The 26,147-nt window shown below is 43.8% G+C and overlaps 1 protein-coding gene across 1 annotated transcript in view; it reads right to left on the reverse strand.

The window, feature by feature from the left end:
• Positions 1-26,147, reverse strand: part of CPS1 (carbamoyl-phosphate synthase 1, mitochondrial) — a gene marked incomplete at its 5' end in the record, with an annotated part of 78,752 nt that overhangs the window by 32,651 nt on the left and 19,954 nt on the right. Inside the window, 8 exons of the mRNA XM_008939234.1 lie at positions 2,171-2,234; positions 2,801-2,866; positions 4,713-4,854; positions 14,831-14,949; positions 19,504-19,680; positions 21,847-22,045; positions 23,127-23,337; positions 23,724-23,868. Of these exons, the coding sequence (XP_008937482.1) occupies positions 2,171-2,234; positions 2,801-2,866; positions 4,713-4,854; positions 14,831-14,949; positions 19,504-19,680; positions 21,847-22,045; positions 23,127-23,337; positions 23,724-23,868 (1,123 nt within the window). The remainder of the gene's footprint in view (positions 1-2,170; positions 2,235-2,800; positions 2,867-4,712; positions 4,855-14,830; positions 14,950-19,503; positions 19,681-21,846; positions 22,046-23,126; positions 23,338-23,723; positions 23,869-26,147) is intronic.

The raw sequence follows: 26,147 nt of genomic DNA on the forward strand, positions 1-26,147 counted from the left end.
GTATTCTTACACACGTAAGAAACCTCAGCTTTGGGGGACAGTGGTCATCTGGAGTCCCCATCTCACTGCTTTAGATACAACCTGGGAAAACAGCCAAATACTTGTAAGTATATTCCAACCACATCCAGTAATGGTCATGTCCAAACAGTGAGAAAGGGAAGACAGCAAATAAGTAGTAATGACCCTTGTAAGAGACCAGACACTGCTTCTCAAAAGACAATTACTTCATCAAAAGAGGCACATTTTTGAACTTACTTTTAGGTTTCAATTATGCTAAATCTACATGCACACCTAAAAATTTACAGAGCACTCTGCTGGTCCACACAGTTGGTGGAATAGCTTATTTCTACTGTTTTCAGGGCTGACTTTCACACAAACCAACCCCCTCCTGGCAGCAACTGAAGAGCAAGCATCGCCTTGAATATCTGAGCACCACTCCCACGCTGCACAGGCCACATGCTGCAGCTCAGGCTCTCTGTGAGCCAGAGGCCTTTGCGTGTGCATGACGGGTGTGCCAAAGCCAGCTCTGCAGTTCCAGAGTGTGCAACTGTGCCAGCTCACCTCATGTTTCTATTTGGCATAGCAGTTAACAAGAAAACTTCCAAAAAAAGACACTTTGGTTTGGATAATTTTCTTTTTAAATACAAAATATAGCATCACTTTTGAAATGACCTCACACTTCCCCAAAATAATTTCTTTGCAAAAATGTCAACACATTCAAGATTTTCCTATAATGTATTTAAAAATATTTTCAATTAAAATTCATAAGGCTGGGGTTTTTTAATCTACAACTCAGTTTTCACAAAAGAAATAAGAACATTATTTTTAAAAAAATAAAAATAAAAATAATGCCACACATTTAACTTCTATTCAAATCACTTAGCACTTTCTGACTTTTTCCTGTTTTGTACATGTGAATCTACAGGGAACAGTAAGATGTTCCCACTGAATTATAATTACAATTCTGAGAGCATAGAGGAAAAGCACATGCTTACATACCTTCAAAGGATAACAAAAAAAAAAAAAAAAAAAATCAACGTGTGTATTGCACCTAGAGAAAAACCATCTTTCAGAGGTGCAAGTAATGGTTTGTTTTAAGCAGCCTTTACTTAGTTGCAACCTCTTCCAAAGATTGTCTTGATCTTAACAGAGCTACAGAACAGGTAGGATAAAGATCAGACCTGTATGGCTGATCTAAGCAATTAGGAATTTTGGTGAACAGTGCAAAATGTATTCACATGCATCCAATCAAACTATTAAACAACACTGGCATCCTTTTTAAGCTCATTTTTTGTAACCATGCGACACAGCATGCTGACTGGCAAAAGTGTTCACAAAAAATGAGCATAATCATGGAGTGTTCCTCCTGATTTCACCCATCTCAACAGTCATACTGGAAACTGAGTTCAAAGAGACACATCCTACAAACAGAAACAGGAGTGTAGCACGTGATCTCTCCATCCAAGCAGAACAAATGGATGCAGCTTTAAGTTTCAGCTTTCAAAACCCATCACCACTACTTGTGAGACACAGAGCAAAAATATTTCTGAATAACAAGCAATTTTTTTCTTGTCAATAATTGCAAGCTCTTTGGAAGGATCTATGAAAAGAAAAAGTGAAAGTCATCACATTCTGGATGCAGCAGTCTGTCTACCCAGTACTCATAGGCATGAGGAAACTTATGCTGCATAATCATCTGAGTGGGCTGAAAAAAACAGCATACAGAGAATTGCTTATAGAAAAGCAGCTGAAGATACCAAAATATTTTCATAGTCACCTATACTTAGAGTAGTAAAATGCATAGTATATAATAACACAGTCATGAGCTAGCAGTAAACATATAAGATAGGCATGGGAGCAACAAACTTCTGTACAAAGTAACAGGTTCTCTACATCTTAACGTGCAAAAAGTAAGATTTAAAAAATTCCCTAAAACTTTGTGGAAATCTAAGTGACAAGTGAAAAGTAATAAAATTCTGTTTTTTCCAGGGCGTGAAATGAAGTTTCCAAGGAAGTGTGAAAGACAAACCTTGTGCTGGAATTGATGTCCTCTGCACTGTGCTCTGCAGGGTTTTGTCACCGTATGAGAAGAGGAACAAATGAACCACAAGAATATCCAAAGGCGGCTTGAGGGTGCAAGGAGAACAGAGGAGTTATAAGGAAGATTTACCTATGTGATACGGTCCACAGCCCAACACCATCACTCCGCAGTCATCAAATTTTACATCGTGTTCCTGAGGAGAGGGAGGAAAGTCATCAGGATCTGTACTCAGGAGCACCTAACTCCATGCTTCTCAGAATAAACAGTTTCTAGTGCTCAGCCCATATCCAACAGCTTGATCCTTCAGGGCTTAAAGCTGGTCTCATTTACTGCAGTGTAAATCAAGTGTAACTCTACTGGAATTAGTGGTGCTGCATTCAAAGCAAAGGAGATACAGCACCCCCAATTTAGCTATTTGAACAGTCAAAGGAGCTGTAAAGTTTAATGCAAAAATGAACGCTAGGATGAGATGAGTGAAACAGGAGTTCTGCATTCCCAGCACCTGACCTGAGCACACAGGATGCAGGCACAGGGGATACAGGGCAGGATTGTACCAACACAGGGGCCTTACTAGATGCACTGGATCAGAATTTGAGCATGAGAAAGTTCCAGGCCTGCCATAAGGGGATTATATGTAACACGGTTCAAAGCAACTGCTACAGAGACGGAGAGGTCTGCAAGATCTCCAGCAGTGGTGCAGCACAGGAGGAAGGGATGAGAGCAGGCAGAGAGGGGAGTGGTGGCGCGGGGTGCGCGTACCTGCCCGCTGTAGGTGGCGTAGAGGTAGTTACTCACTGCTGGGTACTCTGCTGCCAGCGTGTCGATCTGTACGGGGAAGAGGAGGAGGGACTCTGATTTGGCCACGGTAAGATCTTTCTTAAATGCAGGTGTTTGTTCTTTTTTCTTTTTTTTCTTTTCCTATTATTTTCCTGGCACATCTTTCCTCAGAAGGAGGTGATCTGAACTGTTATATGCAGGCAGTGCAGCATATGCCTGGCCTTGCCCCCAGACCTTACATTTCAGTCCACAGGACAGTTTACCATCTCCTTCTGAGCTGCAGTTTTAGCTCCACACCTCTTTGGTAAAACACCTTCACAGCCCAGGAACTTTCCCCACCCATCCCTTCCTGCCAAGGCCCTTATTTTCTAGTTAGTTGGGCAGCATTAACTACACAGACCTCAATTCCTCCAGGTTTCCTGCTCTCCCTAGCTGCACCATCTGGGACCTTCACACTGTATCTTGGGTCCATCTTACTCCCACACTGAATACAAACAGGCAATATCTCTTTGAGATCAGGCTGAGTAGCAGCCAGCAGTGCAAACACTACGTATTTATGTTACAGTAAAATTTGTGCTTTGATAATTAAATTGAACACAAAGCAAGAGTGATTTTCAACTGCTCCTTACATGCAGCTTTCAACAATTTCTTATGTAATTAGTCACCAGAGAGCCTAAAAGAATAATTTACCAGCTAGACTGTTCACAAACCATTTGTGTTGACCACTTACGGCATGTTATACATGGTAACTAGTCCATCTAGGTCACTGGCAAATGCTAAATTTCCTTGAATGAACAGCTGAAACGTTTCTACACAGAATACTGAAGAAGGAACAATATTAAAGCAGTCCTAACACAAATTTTTACATGCTATACCATTTAAAAATCTGTCCAGCCCTCAAGTATTTTCAGGAACCCCCACTGGCCGTCCAAATCCTTGTGAGGAATGAAGGATGTGACCTTACGTCATTAGCGCTGTGTAAATGTCGGCTGCTTATTACAGTTGCTAATACTGCAACTTGTACTTCATGGCTCAGGAAGAACCATATGCTTTGAAGCCATAAATGCAGGCGTAAGTAGAATGACCTTATTAAGGGTACCTTGGCACACAAATCAATCCAGCACTGCAGTGCCATATGCAGCTGAACGAACACAGTGCAAGACCAGGCACGTTTCTGTGGAGCAGGTGAGGATATAAGAGGAAAACAGCAGCTGAGGAACAGAAGGAGATTTGGCAGCTGGGATTGGGCCTGAGGATACAGATGGGCTCTTTCAGAAACATTCAGTAGCTTAGGTGTTTGGGTTTTTTTTTTTTGTTTTGGTTTGGTTTTTTTTTCCCTTTAAGGACAAAAAAACAGCTGGTGGCAGTTTAATACCAACATACCTTAACTGCAGCAGCAGAACACCTAGCAAAGCACTCCTGACACTGCCATGAATACTAGATGAGCTCATTAGGCTTGTGCCACCACAATGAATAGCAAATGAACCCGTAACAATAGCACACTTCAAATAAAGTATTACCCTGTAAAAAGTTACTAGCAGGAGGAAAGCCATATTACACTCTCCATGGTCACACCATGGCAGGCCAGCCTTCTCAGCCTCTGCCTGGAGCCAGATAACTGAGTTTCTTCTTCAGCCACACAGAAAATGAACAAGAATATTCTGAGTCTCTCTTTAAGGATGTTCCTGTCATTATATTGATGCCTGCAGTGCAGAAGCAACAGCTACATGGGTGAAATTTGTTCTCCTCTAATGTCAATGTCAAAACTCTCATGGATGTTAGCAGAGGCAGGTGTTTCCCGTCGTTTACCTCGGCTCTTCCCGAGGACACGGAGGTTTCCTGCTCCCTGCACTCCTGGAAGCCCCCATGACAAACTGTGATGTTTCTCACGTACCTGTTTCACCCAGGGCACTATGTTCTTCCTCAGTCTCAGCTGACGGCACTGGACTTCAGTCAGCCTCAGGCATTTCCCAATCTGTCTGTCTGAGAACCCAATCTCTTTAGCTCTCCTCAGTGTCTCTTCTGGAACTGTTTCACTGGGATTAAATAAGAAAAAACACCTCTGCATGAGGCTTTACAGGAATACTTCAAAGATACACAAGTTCTTATGTCTTCCATACTGTGCAGAGCTGCTATAGTATTGTGCACATAAAGGCAAAAAAAGGAATGACACTCAGCTAAGATATGCAATCCTTACACAGAAAAAGTCTTTTTTTGCACTGGCTGCTCCCCCCAGACACCTATAAGGTAAAATCTACAGGCAGATTGCTGATGCTAGAAGTGAAACACTTTCTTTCCTTGTATTTTAGAGACAGGAATGAGTGGCTCCTGATGAGTCCATCAGCATTCTCCACCAGTACAAAGTTGCCATATTCACAACAACTGTATTGTCATTTACCATGACAGCCTCCATGGAGGACCCGCAGCGACCTCTTTCTTGGATTCAGTTTCCCCACATCTGCAAGCCCAAGCTTTAAACTCTCCTTTGCATTCCTCCTCCCAGTCTAATTTTTAAACATAGGTCTCACCAGACTGGGCTGGATCAATAATTATGTATGTACTCACATCTCCTGCCTCTCATTGCAGCTGCCCACTCCACACAAATGCAAGAAATTCCTGAAGCATTGGGACAAGCCATTCAGAGACTTGTGTCCCCCAACCCTGCTAAGCTTGGGGACAACTTCCCTTGAAACACCACGATTTGTCCCAAACCAGCCCCTCTTTCTGTTGAGGATGTCCTGTCCACCTTCAGAAACACCCACTCTTCTGAAAAACCATCCAACTTCAGAGATACACAGTAGAAATTTCCTTCAGAGGCTCCCATGCAAGGCAGTTTTTATTTCTGACAGTCTTTTTTTTTCTGTATCATTTGAGCTTCTTCTTAAGTTATGAAAACAGGAAGGGGGGAACAGACAGGGTAAAGGCAGGGGCCCCTTTTTTAATTTCATATTTGAATTCAGGTCTCTCAATACTTCCATATGATCTCAGTCTCCCGATTTTGATTCTTAGGAGTCCTAGTTTCTGCTGTTTATTTCAAATGCACTGCTTTCCCTGGCCACCTTTGCAGCTCAACAGTTTCTTGCCCATTTTGCTTTTGTTTTTTTTTCAGCTTTTCCATTCCTCTTTTAGACTCTCTATTTCTTGGTCTCCCAAACTATCTTTGTTCCACTTTGTTTTGACTCCACCTATAGTCTTTATAGTTTCTGCCTGTCTCTGTTTCTAAGCTACCTTTTCTAAGCTGAGCTTTTGCAAAAACATAAAAAAGCCCACGTATTTTTATCAGCACTTTTGCTTTTCATCTTCATTGCCAAGAGCATCCTTGCCTGCCCAATAAATCAATATTTTATGAGCAAGCAAGCTCTGAATCAGGAAAAAGGAAATGATTAACAAACAAGCAATTTTCCTAAATCTGAGCTTTTGAATTACGTGCTTTCCTTGATGGTATTTTTAAATAAATAGCATTATGTTATTTGAGTGGGAGGAGAGAGGGTAAGGCCGCTTTATTGGAATGTGTCAGGAAGTTGAAGCATGAAAGAGAGTCATTGCAGTGGATTTTCCACTCTGGCTTAGGCACAGAGCAGCTCCGCTGCCCTCGGTGAAGTCAGGCTAGCATAAACCAGGCGAGAGTCACACAAGTGTCAAACCACCAGTTCCAAGAGCAGAACTGGGGACCAGAACCCGTTGGATTCAGATCCCTAGGTAGATGGGGTTTCCTCTACGACTTCTGCAATGCCACCTCTCCTTGCCCTGCAATCAGAACAGAGTGCTCTGCCCACCTACACAGCAGGCAGCTGGCGAGGATCTGCAGGAAGGGAATCTCACTGGAACTGCCAGCCCTCTGCGCTCTGTCCCAGCCTGGTGGGAACAACCAGCCTGCTCTGCCTCCAGGAGACTCAGGCACCAGTACCACCTATACCTCCTGATCTTCTCTACAATCCTCCACCATACTGCCCTGCCTAACCCAGCAGATCCTGCTCTTTGCTAGTGTCAGAAGGAAACCAGCCTAATCCTAGTCCTGCCTAATCCAGCAGGCTGAGTTTCTGAGATTTTGGATTTAGTTCTGGTGCAGGAAGTCTTCAGCAGATAAGACCCACTTTGCAGCACCGCAGCACACCAAGCCTGCAGTTCCCATGCACTAACACCTCCACCATGAAACTACTCTGCTTCTCCTCAGCCCTTTCTGCTTTCTGATCTCAACTCAGAGGCAGGACTTCTCACATAAACCACAAGCACCAGAACTGAAGGTGTGGATGGGTGTTTTACAGGAAGAAACAATGCAAAACCTGCCAATTCTCTAGCAAAAAAAAAAAAAAAAAAAAAAAAAAAAAACAACATAAAAAAAAAAAAAAAAAAAAAAGCTAGCCATTGCCAGCTATTAAGAATGCAGCCACATTAGCTTTGTCTCCCAGATTCAGCATTCCCTAAGTATGAGTGAGCAGACCTGATGACCCCAAGAAAATGAGCCTGTTTCAGTGCAGTTTACTCCCTTGCTCTTCCTCCCTTCTGCCTCAGAAACACACATAGCTGGCTGTCATTTGATTACTGACAGAGAAAGAAAATTGCCTTCATTTGCAGCTTGTTTCAATTCAGGTTTTTGTATCTCATTATACCAATATAATTCATTGTCATCCCCCCAGCAGGATGAGTAGAAAAGAAGCAGTGATTATTTGGCAACATGATTCATTTGCCTTGGGCTAGCAGCTTAAATTAGATTAGGACACTTACTAATCCATGCAAAAAGGCAACCAGCTTTGTACAGGATAACCAGTGTACAAGAAAAAAGCTGAGTACCTGAAGGGGAAATGAAACTGTACATTTTTTTTCTTCTGCTACTCCCAATGCATGATAAAGAAAAGATAAGAGCTGTAGCTTTGAATGTGAATGTAAGAGTGTTAGAAATGTAGTGTTTCAATGGCTAATAAGAAAGATGTGGTAGGAAGTTCTATTCAAGCAGCACCTAGTCAGAAAGGGTTTTCTCATTTCTCACGGCCACGCAGGCAGCTTGATATGGAGGAAGCACACCCAGCCCACCACCATGAGGCAGGAAAGGTTAGAAGTGACAACCCAGCCCTGGGGACATCATTTTGCCATTTAATGTTGTCACAGAAAATTGGCAAGAGTTAAAACACCCAGCTGTGCTGCTTCCCCAGCACTTGAAACCAGACCCTGCCACGAGAGGAGAAACTGCCAAAAGCCTCTGAGGCAGCTCCCAGGCATTTGGAGGCATATCCAGAAGAAGTAAGCCAGCAGAATTGGTCCACCACGTTAAAAGGGAATGGGATCAGAGAGCTGCAAACCCTTAGCACTGGTACAGAAATCAGGCTGCCTCTCTGCACATACTGGGCACACATCTTCACGCCTGGATGATTTCCATTTACTAATAAGGGTAATTTTTAGCATTTATATTTCAGCTTTCATGGAAAGAATATAAATAAACATGCAAACAGTATGTTAGGGTGATGCTTATCTTACAGACAGCAAAACCGAGACATGCAGAGGTTAAGGGATGATGATTTTTAAGATCCAGCATTGCCACCACCTTTGCTCATAGGCAGCCCTTTAGACATGCTGGAGACACTAGAGCAGAATTGGGCTGATCTCTTTGAATGCTTGAGTGCAAATAACCCTTCCAAGAGCTCACCAGAAATCAAGCACTAAAAAGGGAAGAAAAAAACGCTGAGTTCTGGCTATTCCCAAACACATGACCCAGTCCTACATCCCTGTCTCCTGCTTTCCTCTGGAACATCGCTTACTTTTCAAACACAGAGCAAAAAGACTTCCAAAGATTAAACTCCCTCACTGGATCATTATCAGTTCTGAAACGAGGGAAGACTAAGTGGCTGTGATTCCAGATTCCTATAATGCTCCTTTTTCCTAACATTCGCCTTTAGCAAAATGACAGTCAGAAGTTTGAGAGCTTCAAAACCAAACCATTAGACTTTTGCACACTGCCAGAATCATGTAGTGGCTGTTCACTTCTTGTGAAAGCTAAAGTCCCCTGCACATTTTGCAGTTTATAAACAATACAAACCTTGTTTGTGCTTCCATTTCAGCTTCCAGTGTTGATTTGTTGTTGCTTTTTGTTTAAAATTCCAGCCTGTCATCTTTGGGACTCCATCCTCTCACTTCTTCAATAATAAACGATAAAAGGAAATGAAATAAATTCCCCTTAATGAGGAAATTTTCACCTGGCACAGAGGACCTGGGGAAATCTATTAAGCGCCTGGAGAAACACTGGCAGCATTGCAATTATCAGGAGAGCCTGCTCGCTTCATCACAGCCCTCTCTTCCACTTGACCGCCTTTCATCTGATCCACCAGTTCAGGAGTGATGCTAAATAAACGTGCCAGCTAGATATGGGAAGCACCACTTGTCTCCCAAATCAGACTTTGCTTCATTTTAGGTATTTTGTCAAGTTTATGCCCATCCACATATTACTTAGATGTGTATTAATGGGTCTTGATCAAAAGGATCAGGAATATTTTGTGAGCTGAGGCCAAAGCCTGAGCTGGGGGCATTTGGGACACAGCTATTGTGTCAGTTAACACCAGCACTGCAAGCCCACAGGCTCACCCTCCAAGTCACCTCTGCTGTATCTCAGCAGCTACCCATGTGGCTTGGCCACGCACACAGGAGCTGCAAAGATGAGGACACTCTGGCTCACCCCACCAGTCTTGAACTCAACTTCTCCTAAATGTGGAGGAGATGGGTTTAAGCCCAGACTACAGTTCAGCTATAGCAAGCAAAGCAGACTGAAAGCAAGAAGCACTGGAACCAAGATGCCTAATGTCTAGTCCTGAGAGAGCTCTTCCTTTCTCAGTGGTTTCAAAAACCTACTTGATTTCAGGCTGAATTATATACAAAGCCATATTCTTCCACTTTTCGTCACTGTCCTACCCTGCTTCAATGCTCCTTGTGGCTTCCTTCATTGCTCCTGATGTTTTACAAGATCTTGAACACGCTACAATTAAAGTAATGAGATCGGTGTATAAATTCTCTCCCTGCTTCTCTTCTAACAGAGACAGATCGTTACCGTTTTTCCCCTCCTGAAAAACTCACAAGATGACTGACAAAAAGCTGTCAAAGGAGCATGCAGGGAAGCAGGAGCTGTAAACCAAATCTCGCTCACCAAACAACTATCACTCCAGCGCTCTGCATCTTTAATGTTCAGGTCCCTGGGCTAATAAATCTCATTGTGGACATCTTGATTTAAGTAACATGAACCTCACACTGCGCCCTAAGACCTAAATGACTCACACCTAGGATTGAGTGATGCACTGAAGCAGCAGCTCACACCAAAGCACAGCCCAAAAATGGGTCATAGAGGCTTCCTCAAAGCTTATTTTCCATCCCCAGTAAAAGACAGTTTTGAGGTCTTTGCTGGCATGCCCTGGTACAGATTCCTCTGCCTCTGGTACTGTAGATAGTGGTTACAGAGATTCCCCAAGGGCTTTTAAAGGGCAATGCCTGTATATCCTCTGTATCAAAGGAAAGAAATGCATATTGTGTTTTTATAAATATACAGATGCTTTGAAAGAAAATACAGCTGTGAAATTATTAGCAACGGCTCTGTAAGAGAAATAGAAAGTATCTTATGTTAGATTCACACAAACCACAAACAACAGTGCTGAAGAGCTGCTCATATATACTCCTTGTGTACTGAATTTCCTAAGTTGTTCCAGAGTCTTCCCTGCCCCACAGTTCACAAAGAAGACAAAAGTAATCTTGCCAGTTAGTTAAAAATGAGTACTACAAACATGTTAGTGACAGCTCCTCCTGTCACTGGACCTGCTCTGCTTTCTACCCACACAAGGTCTGACTTATGTTCTCTGACCTGTCCCAAAAGCACACTAGTCAGCAGAACACTGCTTTGGAGAAGAGCTGGTGTGCAGCAGCCACTGTGGAAGAGCACAGGTTATTGATGGTCTGTCTGATCCTGCCTCCCTGTGCTGTTTCCCAGGTCACCTGCTGGAGCTGGGTTACAATTCCAGCACCTGTACTTCTGTGGCTGCTCCACCACAGTCATGTTTTGAAATCAAGTCATGCTTCCAGCAAGCAGCTTTCAAAGCACACCTTTTGCAGACCCAAAGGCAGGAGCTTCGAGAAGGAACTTGCAACAAACACCTTCTTCCGTGGGCCAATGAACAGAGCACCTGGCTACAAATGCTGGGCTGAAGTGGGCCTGCATCCTCTTGCTTTTTTCTGCTTCCCTCTCTATTAACCCATGTCTCTTTAGGAACAACAAGAACAATAATCAGCTCTGCACTTATCCCTTCCAAACAAATCACAGACCAGGAGGCGTTTTCACTCAGTGCCCACAGAGCAAGGACACATTCTCCTCCAAAGTATAAAGTTATCAAAACTTGATTGGTGCCATCATTTCCCACTGCTAGCAGGCTGGCTAGTTTGGTATCCACCAAACAGAAGATCTGCTGATTTCATTAAGGTTAATTTGAAAAACTGAGATTTAAGAAGGCAGAGTTCAGTTCACTGCTCTGCCAGATTGTCTTTGAGACTCTGGGCAAGCTTACTGTCTCTACACTGTGCTCCTCAAATGCAAAACTGGGCATTTTCATCCTTCTCTTTTCTCATTGAGTTCTACTTTACAGCCTTTTATCAATATCAAAACATTCCTCTTTGGACAATATGTTCACACTTTTGCCTGTTGCAAGATGGTCCAATCTTCCCTGGGTCTTATTCATATTTTCCTCTGCATCGAACTTGACCTCACTACCTCTCCTTTTCCCTCATCCCTGAGAGCTCCCAAGTAATGGCAAATACAACTGGTTTCAGGTTCAAGTGCTACCTAGATGCCTAAGCGACTTAGGAGCACAAGTCCTACTGATTTTCAGGCTTTCATCCCCTGGTCACTTGGGCAGCAGTGGTGATTTCACCATAGCTGTCTACCTCCTTGCCTGTATTTAATGGCATTTGTCATACATTCTCCTTCCCTACAGCCACAGTTCTCAGGAATCACAAAATCAAGAACAGATACAAACAACTGTGGCCACACACAAGCAAATACTCACTGTTGACAGCTGAAGATATTGAAATTCCAAAGGATTCCCTTGCACTCAGGCCACTAGTGTCTTGAGTCTAACACACCATATGTTACTTCAAAGTCTAGGCTTCAGCTATGTTCTTGGGGATGATGGTGTTACTGGACTCTACTGCAAATCTAACTTGCTCTAGACTGGGCCCATAACCCTGGTCTTACAGGCACATCTCACTCCTCACTGCCTCAGACAGCAAGACATGGCCCGTTCAAATTTCCACCTCCTTCACTAGCTGTAAGTGTGATGAACAGTCAGTGGGGTCACTCCAGGCCCTTCCCCTCCACTTTCTCTGACAGGACAGGCAAGACCTAATCTAGGGAAAAAATTTCCTGATAACAGCATATCCTACTCCACTGCTGCTGCTCTATACACCACCATTCATGGGCTAGCAGCATGGGATGGTGCTTGCTCTTTCCATGTCTGTGTGGAAACATTGCTGCAACATGACAAAAACTACAGTCTCACCAGCACCACGTCAAACATTCTTTGGAAAGAATTTTGCTGGGACAAACATAGATGAGGCAGGGGGTGCCCATCCCAGTCTCTGGTGCCTTTGCAAATGGCTGGCCTTGCCTGCACACCACTGAGAACGGACAAATATTTATAGGTCAGAAAGGTTTTTCTTCCCCTTAACATCATCCCATACAACCTTTCAAGCATGGGAAGATGCATTAACCAGTGAGGCCTTCTGCTCACCTCTGAATCACTGCACGTGGCAAGGATGCCTGGCAGCTTGTGGTGTGCCAACGCTGCTTGCTGAACTGCTCACACAGGCCTCCACCTGCCTCTGATCCCCCCTCCCTGTCTGGCAGTCACATCCACTTGTTCTAGCTCTAGATTTCCTCTTGGCAGAGACCACCTCCTTGTTAGTAGTCTCCACAACAGCTCTGCAGGGCCCAAATCAAGACTCTTGGCAGAGATGTTACTCCAACTGGATCAAAAAACTCACTGCAAAGAATCACAGACTCATAGGATGTCAAAGAACCCCCAAAGCAATCCAGAGACAAGAAGGAAGGGATAATTTTGACTAAGCAACAGTGCCTGGGAACAGGGCAACTATTTCTGGTACCTGTATTTCAACAACAGAAAGATTTAAAGCAATGACAGTGTCACAGCTCATTCTGTGCAGTTGGAAATAATCCTGTAACCCAGGTGAAACTCATGCCAGGCATGGCAGGGACTGGAAACAGCTGGCTGCAGGAAGAGCACGTGTGCCAAGTCTCATTTGCATCACTCAATTAGCTTTCCCTCGGCTACCGCAGAGACGTTTCCTGACGTGGCTCACTGGACTTGCCTCTTTGTTCAGGTCAGAAGTGTTTTTCCCTGGCTCTTTGCCTTTGTGCCAGCGTGTCTTCAACATACTGCAGCCAAATGGTCCATCCCCTCCCTCCAGGGCAGGCTGTGAGGTAAGACAGTTCTCCTGGGAATGTTTTGTAATGAAAGTGGAGTGAAAACCTCCACTGGTAAGTGAATGAGACCAAGTCAATTTACACCATCTGTGATCTGAGTTGAATTGCATGAGTCCACCCAAAAGGGACACCACTTCGGTTGTGTACGATAGGAGTGCACACTGGACACTGCAAAGGGGCTTCTGCTCTGCAGCAGGCCTCCTGTACAGCCTGCTGCCCAGTCACCAGCAGGATGAAAAACTGTGTGGGATGATCACAGAACTAGTAGCATTATCACCTGCCACACACTGCAGGCAACTGGGTGATAAAGCAGCCTCAGTGATATAGGCCAGTTTGGCACAACTAGCCTCTGTGGAGTGACACTGGATTTATACCAGCTGAAGATGGGGCCAGCTTCTGGGCTCCCAAGTGCATCATTCCAGAACATGCCGTTCCAACAGAAAGGAAATCAGACCGATTCTGAATATATTGTTTTTCTTTCTCCAGAGTTGCACATATATATTTAAGGCACTTGAGACAAATGCATCATGACACGGATGTTAGAGGGCAAAAAACTTGTGCAGCCAAACAATAGATTTCTGTAAATAATCGAGCTACTCCTCTTCGACATCTCCCTCCACATTTACTTTTGTTTAGCTCCAGATCCAGCTTGTTCCGGGGGGCACGGGAGAGCAAAAGCTGCTCAATTAAAAGTGTGCAGCTGGTCAAGGAAGCAGAAATCACAGCAAATGAACCAAGTAGGGCCTTGGTGATGTACTGGCTACGCTGCGCTCCCAGTGCCATCATGTGGTGGAACTGGTTAACACACCGGGTACCTCGAGCAAAAAAGCTGGCCAACACACGGCTAATAACTCGGCAAGAAGGTTCTCCCAGCCTCGTAAACCACGAAGGGAAAGCTCAAGTCAGCAAGAGACTGGAACTGAAATACAGCTCAGCGCTTTAATTTACTGCTATCTTACCTGCTTAGTTGTAGAAAGTAATTTTTCTTGAAAAAGGAAGAAGATTTATACTTAAATACATCTGGAATTATAGATGTTTGAAAGTGCAGTATAAAAGCAACACATACTGCATGGTCACAGCAAGGCAGAAAAGCTTAAAAATTAATTGGCCAGGCCAGAAAAAAAATGCAGTGTATTTGACCCTCTGGAGTAGTAAGTCAGGACAAGCTCTGTGTTTGATGGCTAACTCAGTCCTAGATGCAGCCTGGTGTTATTTGTTGCAGGCCATCCACATTCCCAGCCTTATCCTGAGACACAGTGAGGATTTTCCAAAATAAACCAGAACTCCTAAAACTCCTGAGAACAGCCAAGATGCCTAAGCATTCAAAGAAGCTCTTTTACCAAAAAGAGTGTTCTTAGCAATTTCCTCTGTCCAGGTGAGGCAGTGAACTGGGTTTTAAGACAACACTGCTTACTCCAAGCACTGAAATAAGCCTATCAATCAGCATTGACTACATCTGTGCTCAGGGCTTACCACAGGTTTCCCAGTAGAAGCGTGTACAAGAAGCACCACTGTGTCCTAGGACAAGACTGTTGGCTTTTTCTTACCTGTTCACTTCCTTCAGGATCTTTTCCATGTTCACAATGCTGCGCATCTTGTACAGGAACCATCTGTCAATGGCTGTGAGTTTGTGGATGACATCCACCGGGACTTCGTTACCCAAGGCCTGCCAAAAATAGGACAGCACCAAACAACCCCTTTAATACATGCTTCCCAAATACTGATTTAGTCTGCAAATAGGTAGCAGAAACTATATAGCATAAAGACATAAAAGGTACTGCAGACTAAGCTGGACAAGTCAAAGGTTTGTCCACCCCAGGATGCTACCTCCCACAGCAACAGAAAATGTGCCCCTTAAGCAGTGTAGGGAGGCACCAGCCACTTCTGTACATGCTTTGGTACCAAAAGCTGGCTTCTAATTGAGCTAGAGAGATACTTTGCTATTCACAGAGCCAGGAGCCCGACTTAAACTGATGACAAAGCCTGGCAGCCACTGAGTACGAGCCACAGGTCCAGGCACATTGAGGCGGCAGTGCCAGGGCCAACACCCACACCCTGACCACTCACGCTGCCGAGATCTCAGACCCACGGCCAGCCTCCCACCTGCAGACCTTACACAGCAAGGCCCAGCGTCTCAGCTGTGGGAGACTCCTTGCTTTGGAGCACAAATCTTGATTTACCCTTGAAATACAAGGCTCAATCAGAACATACAGCCTTAGAATACCCCCAAAGCAAGGGAAAGGCCAGTCCTGGGTGACAACACTGCAGCTACAGTGTAGCTCAGGCTTCTCTCTCTGTATCTCAAGTTAATATCATGATGATTCAAATTCCCCTGCATTGTCTTGATGGAGCTTTTTAAATTTTTTATTTTATTTTTATCAAACTACTTGCAACCAAGGAGTAAAAAGGAATCCCACAGAGTTACTATTCAAGCAACAATGTTTTACAGGACACTAAGTATTAAAAAAAGATTTCAGAGGCGTACACTAAGGAATATATGAGTTTATTGGGGGGCAGATGTATCAATACTTTGCAGTTGTATTTTCTATCACTGATATTTCTTGGGTCTCACCAGTGCGTCTCACTCTCTGGGTGAAACAACTATAATCAACCATAATGAAAACACCAGCACAGTACTTTTGCTGAGATGAAGTAATCAGGTTCATTAATTTCTTACCATGCTTAATTGTTTTCTTGCAGGGAAGCATCCCTGGAACAAAGCCAGAGCAACACCACTGAATAAAACTCCCAAATTCATCCAGGAATGAGTCTGGCCTACACACCCCGATATTATTCCTCCAAGTTATCAGGCTGGGGAGAGAACATTGCACCATCGCTGCAGGCTTCAGCACTGTGCTGTGGGGACTTTATGCCAGCTGAGAGAAATGCACAAGGTCACCTCGGTGCTGTGCTCCAGGAAGGCACCACCCGCATTCATGAGAGATGGGTAACAGCCCTCACCACGTGCTGCAAAATACTGATGGTCACCTTCCACCTTTTCTAAAGGGTTTCCAGGCAGCTTGCCCAGGTCTCCCTCACAATTATTCTCTTGTCCTGAGAAGTAGTGAGCTGCTGACAGGTGAACATCACCCACGCTCATTTTGCTCCTCCAGAGTAACCAGTCACTCACGTGCGGAGCCTTCAGCTGCCGCTTGGCTCCTGCTCTTACAAAGGCCTGCAAAGAGAAGCCTGAGGCCACCACTGTGGTCCCTTAGCACTGGCAACAACAAGGCTGGTCTTGGCACACGTTTCTGGGTCTAATATTGGTATAAGGTCCCTCCCATCCCAATTCCTTCGTACTTGGAGAGTGAGGTCGCACTGCCACATCACTGGGACGTGAGCAGGTCTTTCTTCTGCCCATCTATCTTCACAAAACACGTGCACTCGCATGCCTTGAGGATCTCCTATCTTTAGTCAATGCTCCCTAGGCACCACACACACAGGTAGCATGACCACATAGACTTCATCTGCTTATGGCACTTTTATATTTAAAAGTCCTAGGGATCTTCAAGGGAAACTGAAAAAAAATCAAACTGAAAAAAACATTAACTTCTTTAATCAGAGGAAGGGCAAAGAAAAAAACACCATCTTCATCCCTGTGGCTTACACATGAAGACTGAGAGAGAAGAATGAGTTTGCAGACAGTTCTTGCTCCCAAATCACCACACTACAGGGATAAATCAGGTTTCCAGGCAGAAAATCCCTGTAGGACTTGATCAGGGGCCCTCGACAGCACCCCCAAGGCTTTACTCTTTTCAAACCTACATGAAAGAATACAGACTAAACACACGGTGGAAGAACAGAGAGGAAGCCACAGCAATACAACATGACTTTAGAGCCCTGCTCACCTTCAAGAACATCCTATCCAGTAGACACTGGCCCTACACTAGGAAGCCAAGGTGTTTATAGGACAGCCTTCACACCATGAGTCAGGGAGCAGGCCTGATCTCCAGGCCAAGCAATGGAAGGCAGCTCAGCTGCCCGTGCTGTCTCTACAGCTGGGACCCTTGTTCCTTCAGTCCCATCCCTGCTCCTCACTAATGGAAGTATTTAGCTGCATGGACAGGAGCACATAGGCAAACCAACACACATGTAGTGTGCACACTAGGTGACCAGGGCTCTGATTTGAAACAGTGGATAGAATCCACAGCATAAGTCTTCTGAAGTCATTCATATACAAACCCTAAGAGTGCCCCCAAGAGATCTTCTACAACCTAAGTAGCCCTGCTCATCAGGCAGCGACATCCTTGCAGCACTTGGCCACTCTCTCCAAGGAGCAAGTCTCATCTACTTCAGCCTTTCTCTTTAACTTCTTTTACATTACAAGGAGAGTCCCATTACAGCAGCAATAGATCTGAATGGCAGCCGAACTCCCTTCCCTTTCACCTGAACAGTTACTGTTTTCGTCATGCAACAAAGAAAAGAGAAGACAAAGAAAAAAAAAAGCTTTGGAGAATTGATTAGTGGATCATGGGAGGGAGGAGAAGACATACAAGGAAGCTCCATCCTGTTTCAAACAAAGCTGACAGCTAACGGGGACTAACTGTTGGCTTTTAAATGTCAGCAAGCTGGAAAGGGATTTGCAGGCGGGCAGCCCCAGCTGCCAGGAGAGCCTCTCGCTGATGCTGCTTGCCTCAGTTATTAACGGGGACGAATTAGTGCACCGTGTCAGGCAGAGGCAGCTCTTCATAGGGAGGGATTAAGACTTTGATCTTGCTTTTTTCAACAGCTCCCAGTGAAAATGCCACCAGCTGGGAACACCCAGAGTGTTCAGTGGTGCCCAAACTCACCTTCATCTCCCCAGATCCCCTGTGTTAACACGGGGCCAAGATTAACCTTTCACAAAAGCTGTCTGAGCCACTCAAAGAGATGGGAAGCAAGATTTTTTTTTTTCAGTCACAAGAGAAAGCTATAATAAAGACCAAGCACAGCTGCTGAAAGATGTGCTACACTTATGAAGACACACATTTCTCCAGCTTGCAGAGTAAGAGTCAACCGTTGGACAAGCCTCACATTCATAGAACACCTTGTGCTTTTCTTTCAGGCCATCTATAAGAGGGACAGCTGTGTGAAAATCTTTGTGCAAATCCAGCTCAGCCTCACCCCCCCATACCCCATACATGTGGAGGGTGCAGGGAGATGTATCTAACACATGCACAAAGGGCTTAAAAGACTACACTGCACCAAGTCAGGGGCACAAAAAAATAGGAACTGTGCATTCCCTGCCAGTAAGATTTGCAATCTTAAAAAAAAAACACCAACAGGTAAGTTTGATCTATGGAAGACAGCTGTCCCCTCCTCTTCATAGCGGGTATGGACAAATGGACAAGTTAGCCACAGCAAAACCAAAGTGTTTTAGAAATTGCACCTACCTTGTCAAGTACCTAACTCCACATTTACCATGTGACACACAGAGGCAAACGCCATGGAGCTAAAGGAGGAAATAATTTCACACCCTAGCTCCCATTATAATAACACCCACCATTACCCAGACACCTTGAAAGATGAAGTGATCTGCCTGGTTAAAAGAAGGGGTTAAAAGAATGCTAGGGGAAGTCAAGCCTATTTCAAAGAAGAGGGGATTTCCTGTAGGCTCAATTTAACACAGAGTTTTAATTCTTTTTTTTTTTTCCTATTTCAAGCCCATATCAGTGCAGCAACTGCATAAAGACTGCTCTCACAGACTGCAGCTTGCGATTCTTTATCGTCCTTTGTTTCATTTCTCAAAAGGATCTTCATTTTTTCCTTCCTCCTTTCCTATAAATTAATAGTAATCTGCAAAACTGGCCAACTTTGACACTTACACTACCGTAAATCAGGGCTGAACATTAGCCAAGATTTATCAAACAATTACATTATAGGAACAAGCAAAGGGCGATCCAGGTCTCCACCAACACTCAGCTACAAGCTGAAGTGCCACGACACTGGCCCCTCCTGCTGCATGCAATGAGTGTTGGCTAAAATTGTACTGAAAGGCAAAGACATACCCTGAATACAGAAGATGCAGATGTCAATATGCCCACCCAGCTATTTTGTTCTGCTGAGGAAATTACATGTGATAGAGAATATCTGTTCTTCAGCAGCATGGATCCTATACAAGGTAGTCCCAGTGCGCTTGACACAGAGAAGTAAGGAGGTGAAGAATTTGTTGCCTCAGCTGATCCAGTCTGGTAGCTATAATCCAAGGGACATAGGTCAAGGGCTTTCTATCTTTTGTTACCTTGGCTATTGCATATATTCGCGTGCTGGACGGCTCAGAGAGTTCCTTCTGGAGATCTACAACGGCTGGCCAGGCTTTACTCATGGGCAGACGTGAACTGAAGCCATCTACAGATGGGTGGCACATTCTGAGGGCCTTTTGGAAGCTCTCTTCAAAAGTGCGTCCGATAGCCATGACCTGTAACAGAGAGCACTTCCACATCAGCTATGGGGAGCTGCCATCCAGCTACCCCCTGAATAAGACACAAGTACAGGTTTAGATCACAAAGATGGACATACAGAAAGATTACAGACCTCCTCCCAGAGACAGGCCTGCTGGCTTTAGGACAGACAGAGCTGACTGAGCTATGGGAGTCCCACTGCTAGGCCTGACTCTGCCAATATTATCAACAGGAAGTTTCATATGAGTGACTGCTGTCATCTCCCTGTCTGTGAAGCACAGGAAGCCTCTGCTCTCCTCTGGAAAGTGCTTTGAAGCACTTTAGTAGAGTGAAGTGTTACGCAACAGCATGGTTGTAGTAACACAGAAGTATACTCCTGTTTAACAACCTGTTAGAGATAGAAAGTCACAGTGGGAATTCTAAGGTTCAGAAGAAATCTGCTCTCTTCCTTTAAATTACATTTAACAATGACTCTCCCCTGTGAGAGCTCTCTTAAAGGATTACTCTTCCTTGGCATAGCAGCACTGGGGTTTCCCTCCTTCAATCTTGACATCACACCTAATAAGAAAACAAGCTTTTCCCTGTGGAAATCTATGAGGTAACAGAGCCCCTTCTCAAATTTCTACATTTTTATTTCCCAGCGCAGTGAAACCCTAACAGCATAAAAATCTTCTCAAATACAATGTTGAAAACTGTCAAAGAAAAAAATAACATTGTTCTCTCTTTTCTCACAGCTCCAGAGGCAGTGCCCAGCACACCAGAGCTCAGGAAAAACCAGGTCAGGCCAGACTGTTCCATTAACCAAAATGCAGGAGGTGCTGCTACCCGGCTTTGGGTTCAGGCCTAGGGAGACAGCTCTGCCATACCGGCAGAGACAAAACAGCAAGAAGCTCTTTGCTTCACAGACACTTTCTCCTACGCAGAGGTCCCAGAGATGAATGTTTTTGCTGAGTACCTCCACCTGCTGCAAACTGCACCTCTTCAGCTTCTCCATCCCGCTTCTGTTGACCCCCCAGCAGTCACAGACCTGCACAGCTGGAGCACTGCCTCTTCCTCCATCTCCCCTCTTCCATTACCCTGCATCCTGCCTTGAGAAGGTCAGTGGGTTCCTGCAGTTCTGCTTCTGTGGTATATGACCACTGGAAGGACTTGACACTTCCTCCTGCAAATGTGTATAGCCAGGAAGTGTCTACAGGTGATGGTGCATGAGGCAACTGTATTTAGGAACCCCAGCTCCAAAGAACAGTCCAAAAACCCCTAAGCAGAGAGGGTTAGTATCAGTAAGCATCAACTCACTGAGGAGAAAACAAACCTCATTGCCATTAAAAGCAAAAACTGCCACCGGAAAATGAAGTTCTAATTAATCCTTCCTGTTGTTAGGAAGACTTGTTGTCTGAGCAAGGTAGAATTGATGTTAGGAAGGTCTCGTATGTCAAAATAATTTAACAAAATAGCTACTTGAAAAGCATTAGAAAAAAAAAAGCAGCTGAAAAACTACACAATTAATTATTTTGCTTTAGTAGCTGATATGTAATTAACTAATTAAGTGGGTAATTTACCCATGTTGCTTCATTTCTCTCCTCTTAAAATATGGTCTGAAAATGCTGTTATTGTCCCAGACACCTTAAAATGAGGGTTTAAAAGCCACACTGTCACGTTCCAGATGCAAGAGACTTAATCACTAAGAGAAGTAAAAACTCCAGAGCAGGTTTACAGGTTGTGCTTGGATTGCAAAACCAGAAGTAGGCTGAGATTTGACACATGGTTTTAACAGGGAGGACAAATAACTGTAGAAACAACTGAGAGCTGTGGCTCACCAGCATCACTGAAAATCTTCACAGTCTACAACTCTTGCAGTTATACTCTAATTCACCACCACTACAGAACCCCAAATAAAAAATAACTCTGAGAGTCCTGTAATGAGTGTTAAGAATGAAGTCAACCTCAGGTGGTCCAGAGCGGTCTCTTCCCTTAGGAGTCAAACCATTTATGAATCCACTGTGATATCCAAGAGTATACTCCTGACTCATTTCAATGAATTATGGTATTGGATAAAAATCATTTAGCTAAATAAGTATATTCAAAAGCCATTAGGTCTCTGAAGATAGATATTCTGAGGGTTTCCAAGAAAGAGAAGTGACTTTCCCAAGTGGTGGAATAGAAGGGGAGAGTCTTGCACTCACCTCTCCCACACTCTTCATGGAGGTTCCAATCTGGTTGGACGTATGCTGAAAACGGTCCAAGTCCCAGCGGGGTATCTTGGTAACAACATAATCCAGGCTGGGCTCAAAGCAGGCAGACGTTTTACCTGTCACCACGTTCTTGATTTCTGGCAACGGGATCCCCAAGGCAATTTTGGCAGCAATGAATGCTAAAGGATACCTGTCATAGAGGAGAAGTACAGAACAGTAGAGTGGGAAGTAATTTGCTTTTGCAAGTCCCAGGAGTAGATCAAATTAAAGAGATGTGAGGTGATTTTCCCTCCTCAACACAACGGGAGGTTACTGTGCTCAAGCACAGCAGGGCCTGTCCAGCTTCCTACCATGACACATTGTAGATCTTCCTACCTGGATCTGGGACTTGTTTTATTACCACAAAGCCACCATTTTAAGCATCTGTCACATCCAGAGTGAGACCACACAAAAAGATATGTTTGTTGCAAGTCTGTCATCCAAAAAGAAAACAATCAAACGCCCACTGTCCAACATCATGGCTTATTTCCAGTCTGCCATGGCACTACAACAACTACAAGAGTTGTTGAGAACTACAAAATTGGAGATTAATTTGTGCCTCTCAACAGCATCTGCAAAGTGCAATTATGAAGCCAATTTTTAAACAGCCTGCTCTGGCCATCCTTATCTTGATTAGTTTATGATTAGCCAACAAAACAAAGGCAGCTAGCAATACCATTTGCATCAATCTGACAGACAGCTCATTAATAACTGTGTCCTCTGGGTCCCAGAGATGATTTGCAGCCAACATATGGATACAGTGGATATGCTATGTAAGGATGGCTATCAGGCTCCCCACACACCCCTCCTGGGAGTTCTTCCATTTGTAGTAAAAGCACCAGCAGGTTGGAGTGGACCTGGAGGGCTCACTAACCCTTTCTTCCATCTCCCAGCAGGCCCAACTCTCCAAGGGTCAACCCTAGCAGATGCTGACAAGAACTGCTCTTAGAAGCTTTCCGTGCAGAAATGTGCACCTTACTGACCTGACCACTCCAGAGTTCTCCCTATCAGCCAACTTCAGTCTTCCTTGTTGCAAATCAAGCCTGTGCCTCCTTGTCTTAACTGCATGGAGAGCAGCTGCAGGAAGTCTTCTTCCTCACAGCTGTCACTTACATATTTAACTACCACATCGATCCAAGTTCCTTATCGTAATTCTCTCTTTCTGTTCTTCCCCCTCAGTTTTTGTTTATTCGTTTGTTCTGCAGTATATTTGGGTTTTAAAATAAACTTACCCCGTTGCCTTGGAGGCCAAAGCTGAACTCCTCGAGAGTCTGGCATTAACTTCAATGACATAGTACTCCAGGGAAGCTGGATGCAGAGCAAACTGGATATTACACTCTCCCACGATGCCCAAATGCCGGACAACTTTGATGGCACGATCCCTCAGCATCTGAAATTCCTCATTAGAGAGTGTCTGGCTTGGAGCCACTACAACAGAATCTCCTGTTCGTCACAAGGTAGCAGAGAAGGAAAATGAGAAGCAGCTTAGCTGCAGTAAATTCTAGCCACACTGGTCACTTCCTTTTCTAGCCCACTGCTAATAGTGAAGTAACCACAGACATCCAAATCCCTGCTGCACAGCTGACAAAAAGCACAGACAGTTAGAAGCCCAGAGCTGGAGATGCCAGGCAATCTTATGGAAAATGGGATCACAGCGATTGGCTTAGCCTAACAGTATCTTTCACATACCAGCTGCCTGTATTCAAGACCTGAAGAGTATTGCTAGAGCCCACTTATCACAAAACTATGTCAATAACAGCAGGCAGAAGGGCACTGCACAAATAAATTAACAAGTCCTTTCCCCTGAGCCACTCTGTGCCCAAGCCTACCTGTGTGGACTCCCATAGCATCAACGTTCTCCATATTGCAGACAGCAATACAGTTATCAGCAGCATCTCTCACAACTTCATACTCTATCTCCTTCCAGCCAACGACTGACTTTTCCACCAGAATTTGGTTAGTCATTGCAAATGCCTTGGCATATGTTAGGGAAAATGAACAGAGAAAAAGAAAATGTTATTAGAACATGTTCTATATTTAAGATTTCAGTGGTTTATCTCCAGATGTCCCAGATCAACATGAAAATTGAAGACAAGAAAAGTTCATAGCATCAATGATAAGTACTTCATATTTCTCTTTAAAAAAGAAAAAAAAAGGAATTTGCTTCATTTGAAAGGCACAGGAAATATTTATGTGATCTGGTGAGAAGAAAAGGCAGGGCATGTGAGCTTGTAATGGCATATAAATAACAAATAGCAATATAAACCCATCTAAGACTTCAATCATGCAACAGACACGTGCTTTTGGGTTTGTATGTGGGTAGCCCCATGGACTCCAACAGGAGAACTTTACAGAAAGCTACATGACTAAGTGATGGGGAATGTGAGTGCCAGCAAACACCATGTAATTAATAGCACTAATAATGCTGCTTATCACTGGCATACTAACCAGAAGCAAGATTTGTGATTTATTCTTAAACTAATCTTGAAAGCACTCCTCAGTGCAAGAGACAAAAATGAAAAATACAGTTTGTTGGCAAATGAGCATAATCTAAATGAATAAATGGCCTTAATATTAGCAGATAAAAACCACAAATCAATTCTCATTTAAAACCCTAGAAAGTAATGGGCACATTATCAAACCATCCTTCAGCAAAGCTTCTTGTTTTAATGCTGCCCATGAATCAGTCTTCAGTCTGGGCCCTTCTGTAGTCAGCTCAAGCTGTTATTCAAATTTTGCACTTGGCTCAGCTGCCAAACTCTTAAAAAAAAAAAAATAGTTTGAGGAGTGGCACTTCACACCCAGCCTAAAGAGGCACTGAAGTTGTGGTGATGTAGTGAGAACACCCAACCACACCTGCAAAACAACCTACGCTGCTCCTGTGCCACTGTTTACTGCCTTCTATCACCCAAAATGAGCAGACTCAGAAGACAAGACCTCAAGGCCAGATTACTTGAGCTAGCTGTGCTATGAAACATCTGTAGCTGTTCAGTCATCTGAATTATATACCATTCAGAAACCAGTGTCTGAAAATCCAGTTCTCAGAATTACTACAGGTCATCTTGACAACTGAAAAGATGATCAGCTTTGAAGCTGCACCAGGGGAGGTTCAGACTGGACATTAGGAAGCATTTATTTCCCAGAGGAGTGGGTCAAATGTTGGAACAAGCTCCCTAGAGAGGTGGGTGAGGGCCCAAGCGTGTCAGTGTTGAAAAGGCATTGGGAACATCTGCTTTAACTTTTGGTCAGCCCTGAAGTGGTCAGGCAGTTGGACTGGATGACCATTGTACGTCCCTTCCAACTGAAACAGTCTCTTCTATTCTACTCCATTCAAAATATTGAAGCTCTTTTAGGATAATTTTTGAGAAAACTAAAACATTTACTTTGAAAGTAAAAACAGAATCAGACCTTTGATAGGAAAAAAGGAAAGTTTCAGAAACATGAAAAATTTACTAAAAAATGCACTTCTCCACTCCTAAAATTTTATAGATAATATGTTTATAAAAGGCAGCTGTTTCACAGATTTCAGGGAAAAACAGAGATGGTCAAAGCCACTTTAAAAAAAAAACAAAAAAAAAAAAACACCAAGAAATGATGATCAAAAGCAGGTATTCCTAATGAAAATTGTTTTGACAGAAACCTTTCAGGGTTTCTGGGTGAACTTCTGCTTTCTCTAAACATGGCCTGCCCATGCTCGAGTTTTTCACATACAGCTCTTCCTGGTGGCAGCAGTATTTCTTTCTAGAGATCCATGAAAGATTAAGAGGTTCAGCAAATCAGGAAAAGACAAACCCAGTGATTTTAGAGACCAACAGAGAATTATTTAATAAAATTCTGCATTTTTGCCAAGGAAAAAAAAAACTTTTTTTTTATTCTCCCCAGTTATCTGTTTACTTTTCACAGGAAATTTATTTTTTAAAAAAAATCCCAGATTTCCTGCAGAAAAAGAGGCAACTCTTCATAGCTGGAGACAGCAGTTGGATGCCAGATAATGAAGGGTCACCCTGTTAAATCTCTGCATGAGCTTTTGACATGGTAAAACCACCATCTTCAGACAGAAGCACGGCAGAGGCCCAAGCTTCCCAGCAATTCTGTCCCTGATACTATATTACTACTCAGTATTTCAAATGTTTCAACTTCCTTGGCATCTTTCATGGGCCACTTACTCCTGAAAGTAGGTGAATATGATCCCCTACATTTCTTCTCAGACTAAAACTGCTGAAACGCTTGCTCAAATTATGACTTGCTTCTCA

Source organism: Merops nubicus, unplaced genomic scaffold (genome assembly GCF_000691845.1).
Source record: "Merops nubicus isolate BGI_N331 unplaced genomic scaffold, ASM69184v1 scaffold13044, whole genome shotgun sequence".
NCBI classification, from domain to species: domain Eukaryota; kingdom Metazoa; phylum Chordata; class Aves; order Coraciiformes; family Meropidae; genus Merops; species Merops nubicus.